The sequence below is a fragment of the Triturus cristatus genome, chromosome 11 (genome assembly GCF_964204655.1).
Source record: "Triturus cristatus chromosome 11, aTriCri1.1, whole genome shotgun sequence".
Lineage (NCBI taxonomy): Eukaryota > Metazoa > Chordata > Amphibia > Caudata > Salamandridae > Triturus > Triturus cristatus.
The window spans coordinates 1,130,181,344-1,130,187,392 of NC_140594.1; the positions used below are offsets into that span (position 1 = coordinate 1,130,181,344).

The window sequence follows — 6,049 nt, forward strand, 5'->3', positions numbered from 1 at the left end:
TTCCTCACCTGTGTCCCTCCCATATTCATTACTCAAATCTATACTTACATGTGCAAGACTCTGTAGTCGGGCACAGAGCTCCGCACATGTATAGGCAAAACGTATACTTTGTAGTGTGTTTAGTAGTACTACAAAACATACTACAAAAGTTCAGTTTGTGAAAAAGGCTCAGTTTTCTCATCAGCCATCCTTCTAGACGAATGTGCACAATGTTGCTATTAGGTATTCTTATAAACATAGTTCAAAGAAAATCTGTGCACATGCCAATAGAAGCCTGAAAGACTTTATTAAAAAAACAAGGAAAAATTAATTAGCTGTGAATCATATATTTGGTCTGGCATGGTAACTCAAGTAACTGTATTGATGCAAACTCAGGGAGCAAACGAAATGCCCAAATTCATAGATTTGTACATACAGGCTTCTATACGATATCTGATGAGTTTATGCAACAAATGGACATAGTTCACTGGTGTCTAATTCAGAAATCATGCGAAAGGAAGAACACATGGTTCAATGGTAACAGGAATGTAAACTTTCATGGCAGAGCCAGATAATCAAAATGTTCGTATCTTGAATAGGCCTCGGCAGAATTTGCGGCGGAACTCCGCTAAGGAACCAAAAAGCTCCGTCGTGCAACATGGCATTCAGCAAGCGGCAGAGCATGAGGTCGTGCCGTTCGTGCTGATTTTGAGCACCGGGTGTTTGGCTCGGGCTCGAAAATCAGCGCGAACTGCACCATGTGCAACGCTAGAGAGTGCTGCTTCTTACGGCTCGAGCGTCAGCTTCCTCAATGCTAATGGAAGGTTTCTCAACGCGAGTGGTCGTAGATATCCGTGAACTCCCACACTGAGTACATTACACCAACAGTTGGTCTGGCGTAAGATATCCTTGCTCACCAACGTAACGTTGGCGAGCGCAAGCGAGGACAAAACTCCGCTCTGAACTCTGCGCGCTCAGCGGAGCACCGAATGAGAAAGACTCTGCAAACTCCGTGAGTGGAGCAGAATTTCACGCTCAGGCCTAATCTTGCGAGCCTAGGTTTGAAAAAGAGGCTAAAAAAAGGCAAGAGGTGCTCTTCCTTTAGGCATGGTTAGCATGAGCAAGAAAGCGTGGCTGCAGCTGTTACAATTACGCTAAAACAGTAACTCACATTTTACAATCCCGCTTGGACTATTTTGTTAGCACAGATTACAACTCATCAGAGATCATTCAATGATTGACCTCCATTGTTAATTTTGTCCACTATTGTGCTCAATTGATGCATAGCCGATATTTACATCAGGTAGTAGAATCAATGCATACGTCAGTTCTGTTACCAGTGGCGCATATGGGGAAAACATGTGAATGTTTACATCTACACTACATACTAAGGAGTAAATCGGAAATAAAGATATATTTCGCCATCAGGTGAAAATATTTTAACAAAAGTTTCTATTAGATGTTACTGTCATCGTGCTAGTCAATAGTTCTGTGAAGTGAGAAAGCCTTACTGTAACTAGAATTGTGCACATCGATGTTCAGCTTTTATGTTTCTATCAGGTGTAAGTATCACTTTAACATGTTTCCATCAGATTTAACTATTACTGTGTATGGGATTGTTCAGGAGTTAATAGCCAGGTGTAACTATCACTTTGTTGCTATTTTCCTCTGGTGTTACTATCACTTTGTTGCTATTTCCCTCAGGAGCAAGGATCACTTTGTTGCTATTTCCCTCTGGAGCAAGGATCACTTTGCTGCTATTTCCCTTTGGAGCAAGGATCACTTTGCTGCTATTTCCCTCTGGAGCAAGGATCACTTTGCTGCTATTTCCCTCTGGTGTAAGGATCACTTTGCTGCTATTTGCTTCTGGTATAATGATCACTTTGCTGCTATTTCCATCTGGTGTAAGGATCACTTTGCTGCTATTTCCTTCTGGTATAAGTATCACTTTGTTGCTATTTCCCTCTGGAGCGAGGATCACTGTGTCGCTATTGCCTACTGGTGTATGGATCACTTTGTTGCTATTTCCCTCTGGTGTAAGGATCACTTTGCTGCTATTTCCCTCTGGTATAAGGATCACTTTGCTGCTATTTCCTTCTGGTGCAAGGATCACTTTGTTGCTATTTCCCTCTGGAGCGAGGATCACTTTGTTGCTATTTCCTTCTGGTATAAGGATCACTTTGTTGATGTTTCCATCAGTTATGAGTAGCGTGTGTGTGTTGATGTCAGTGACAATCATTATGGAAGTCACCGTTTCCTCTCAAGCTCTCAGACCCTGCTGTGCCAGCTTCATCTGTGCCAGAGTTGTTAGCCTTTGGTCGGTGGTCGGCACATCCCTGCGAGTCCGCGACGCCTATTTAGGGATCTGTGACTAATTATAAAATAAAGAATATCAGCAGATTGTTAAAGCATATATACAATAGAGAAGCATAATTCAACGTTTTAAACCACTCTGTAAATGTGAAGGAATTTAAAACTAAAAGCTAAAAACTAAATTGGTGTCATTAGCTGGATTTGTGGCATCAGCAGTTCAGCAAATGGAATCTAGAGTTAACAATTAGTGACCTCAACTGAAGCAGGACTGATAGGTGGTGACATGAACATTGAATGCATTCTGATAACAAAAGATAGAGTGGTATGCTAGGGACTAGCATATCGCTTCCTCTTTTAGAAATGAAACTAAAATTGAAGAGCTCCAGGTTTCACATTTAAACTTTGATTTTGCATGTTTTGTGTGGATTATGTGGCATATTCCGTAGTTTGTGAATTTGTGCGATGTTTACCGGTTACTGTTTTTTTGGTATATTGTTTTGAGGTTCAAATCATAGACATTGCTTAGGCGGGGGTCGCTGGCTTCCAGCAGTGATTCTTTGGGGGTGCCCGGAAGTCAAAAGGTCAGGAACCGCTGGTCTGTGCATTAGGCGGTCCTCTTTTGTCTGTGCTGACGCGCTCTGCTGCACCTTCCTGTTATCATGGAGACAAAGGGAAGGTATAGACTATTATGTCACTGTTTTAACTCACATGCTGGAAAAGCACTTCAGCTTCAGATGCAGTCACAAGCAGAAATGTACAAGTATCAGCTAGTCCAATAGGTCTGGCTTTTGTAAAGTGAAAAGGCTCTTATCAAGTTTCATTAATGCAACGTTGGAGGTGAGCGAGCCAACAAGCTGACAGGGAGAGCTGAGCAAGAGCCAAGCCAGGGGTCTGGCTTGGCTGCAGGAGTCAGGCACGAGATGAGCCTTGAAAATATTTGACATGAATATCATGCAATAAACATCAAGTAAAAATATGATAAAGTCTCTTCAAAACTGAAAAACAAATGTTTTTTTTAACATGTGGATCGCTTCTCTCTTGTACATCAGATTACATTACTACATTTAGTAGTATTTAAAACAAGCTCTGGCAAAGCCAATAGGTCTCGCCTATGTGAGAGCTATTGGCTTTGGCAATGTGTTTTAGCCATTATGTACACCAGTGTGGCTGCAGTTCGACATGGCTAAAAGTTAGAGGTGTGGAGTGGGGTAGACTGTAGTGAGATAAATTGGGGTAGAGTGGAATGGGGCAGATTGGGGTAGAGTGGGGTAAATTAGATTGGTGTAAAATGGAGTGGGGTAGATTGGGTGAGATTGGAGTGGAGTGGGTGGATTGGGGTAGATTGGAGTGGGGTAGATTGACTTTCAGTACATTGCGGCGGAGTAGGGTAGATTGGGGTGGAGTGGGGTAGACTAGAGTGGAGTAGATTAAGGTAGATTAAAGTGGGGTAGATTGGAGTGGGGTAGACAGTGAAGTAGGATATATTGGGGTAGATTGGAAGAGTGGAGTGAGGTAGATTAGGGAAGAGTGGATTGGGGTAGACTAGAGTGGAGTGGGGTAGACTGGAGTGGAGTTGAGTATATTGGAGTGGAGTGGGGTATATTGGAGAGGGGTAGATTGGGTGGATTATAATACGGTAGAAGGAATGGAGTGGAGGGGAACAGATCGGGGGTAAAATGGGGTGGAGTGGAGTGAAGGTAGATTGGGGGAGTGGGGTAGATGGGAGTGGTGTGGGGTAGATTGGGATGTGGGGTACCATCTAGTGCACTGATGTATTTTTCTCGAATTCAATTATTTGTTTCCACCACACTTCAGAATTAGGAAGAAGCAGGTGCTTCATTTGTACTAATTCTGATATTTTCTGAAACTTCAGGACAGTTCATGTTTTTTGTTTTGTGCTAGAGAAAAAAGACATCTGACACTCTCTCTTCTCACATGGATACTCAGCAGGACTGTCTCGTAAATTCTGTCACTTTGAAGTCAGAGAAAGAAATGTAAACACCAAGCTCCCTAGGGAGAGAGAGCTTGACATTTCACCTCTGTCTTGACCTCTGACATTTGACTGCTGCCTGGAAGGCTGAGACCTAAAAAGGTGAACATTTTTAAACTTGAACTGAGAAACATTACTGTCCCTCCTCTGCTGACAATGCTGTTAGTGAACTAAGAGGCACGTCAGGCGTGATGTGCACCATGTAGGTGGACTAGATTCTTATTAGAGATGGAGCAATATTAAAGGCTATTACATCAAACACAACAGAGAGTTGTGTACAGTGCACATCCTGAACTCACGTATTTGAAGGCGATCTCATATGTGACATGAACAAAAAGGTGGCTTGAGGAAACAAGTATTGATCTATGATCACACAATTTTGTCAAGCTGGGATTGACTGTAGGTTTTCATCAATTTTTGGCACTTTTGTAGAGCGCTTTAGACAACAACTTCATTACACTTTTTGGGCACAGGGAAATTTGCCGGAATTCACAGGATGCAGAGGTGGGGGGAGGGGTCAAACCTAGTTCCCCGTGGTCTATGGTCGGGAGATCTAGTCACTAGGCCACATCTTCTCCCATGAGAGCTCGGGTCGTTTTAGGCTTGAGGATGTAAGGGAATCTGGCCCGAGCTTTCAGTAGCTCTCCCACATAATTTTATTTAATTTAGCTGGTGATACTGCCCTCTCAATTCTTGCAACTCCATCCATCCATCCATCCACCCCTCTCTGCATATGTATATTTGCAACCCTCTCTATTAATTTGTAATAGTATTACATAGAGCTGGCAACATTTCAGGCATCATGCCTGGAGGCTCTAAAGGCCCCTGGATGGAGTTTCGCTTTTGGAGTCGGCAACAGCCTTTTGATGTCCGTTGCTTGCCTTCTGCCCATCTTGTGTTACGGGCCTCTGGACGGACTCTGGGCAATAGATCAAGTGCACGTCCTAAACCTGGTGGCTTCAGGGGAGGGTGTTTAGGGTGTGACCCCTCCCCCCCAAATATATACATTCTTGGCTGGATAGTTGGGACTGGGGGCCCAGAGTCGGGTCTACTATGTCTTTGTCAGTTTTTCTTGTCATCCTGATTTAACTGAATGGTTTTAACTTGTTCATTTTTTAACAGGAACTAGAATATATTTAAGTCCAGATTTACAAACATTTTTCGTCTGTGCTAAATCACATTTGTGACGCAGGCTGATGTTAAATCCTTTACCATATTTACAAAGCTGTGTAAATATGAATTTGCATGGCTTTGTATGAAAAAGTAAGACAATGCTGTGCATTGCACTGGCTTGCATTACGTTGCATCAGGGAGGCATTCCGTGGGTGCTGCATGGGCGTTTCCATGGACACAAACCCATATTTATATACGCCCAGATTTGCAAAGATTTTATGTCTGGGTTGTGTCACTTTTTTGACGCAGACCTTATGCAAAAAACTTTTTCGTATTAATAAAGTCACACAAGTGTTGATTTGCATGGCTTTGTAAGACAAAATTAACTCAAGGTAATGCGCTGCCTTGCATTACTTAGAGTCAGAAAGGTGTTCTATGGGTAGTACATGGATGTTCCCGTGCATCCACCTATGGATCTTGACTAAAACTCACATTTGGAATATGTCTCATTACAACCCGAGGCATTACATTATGTGCTTTTACAACGCGGTCGTTACAATAACCGCATTGTTACAATGCAGTACCATTACAACGCAAGTTGTTACAACGACTTGCTCTAGATGGCGCGCTGGATTTAGGATTAGTATAATTTAC

General features: G+C 42.7%; 1 protein-coding gene across 2 annotated transcripts in view; it reads right to left on the minus strand.

The window, feature by feature from the left end:
* Positions 1-269: 269 nt before the first annotated feature.
* LOC146786183 (uncharacterized) overlaps positions 270-6,049 on the minus strand; it is a 38,083-nt gene continuing 32,303 nt past the window's right edge. The window contains exons 5-6 of one of the 2 annotated variants that reach the window (XM_085634046.1): positions 2,763-2,943; positions 270-2,350 (exon numbers count right to left, since the gene is read on the minus strand). In XM_085634046.1, the coding sequence (XP_085490172.1) occupies positions 1,607-2,218 (612 nt within the window). In that variant the 5' untranslated portion in view covers positions 2,219-2,350; positions 2,763-2,943 and the 3' untranslated portion in view covers positions 270-1,606. Of the gene's footprint in view, positions 2,944-6,049 lie in introns of both variants that reach the window. The other variant, XM_085634045.1, reaches the window with a different exon arrangement.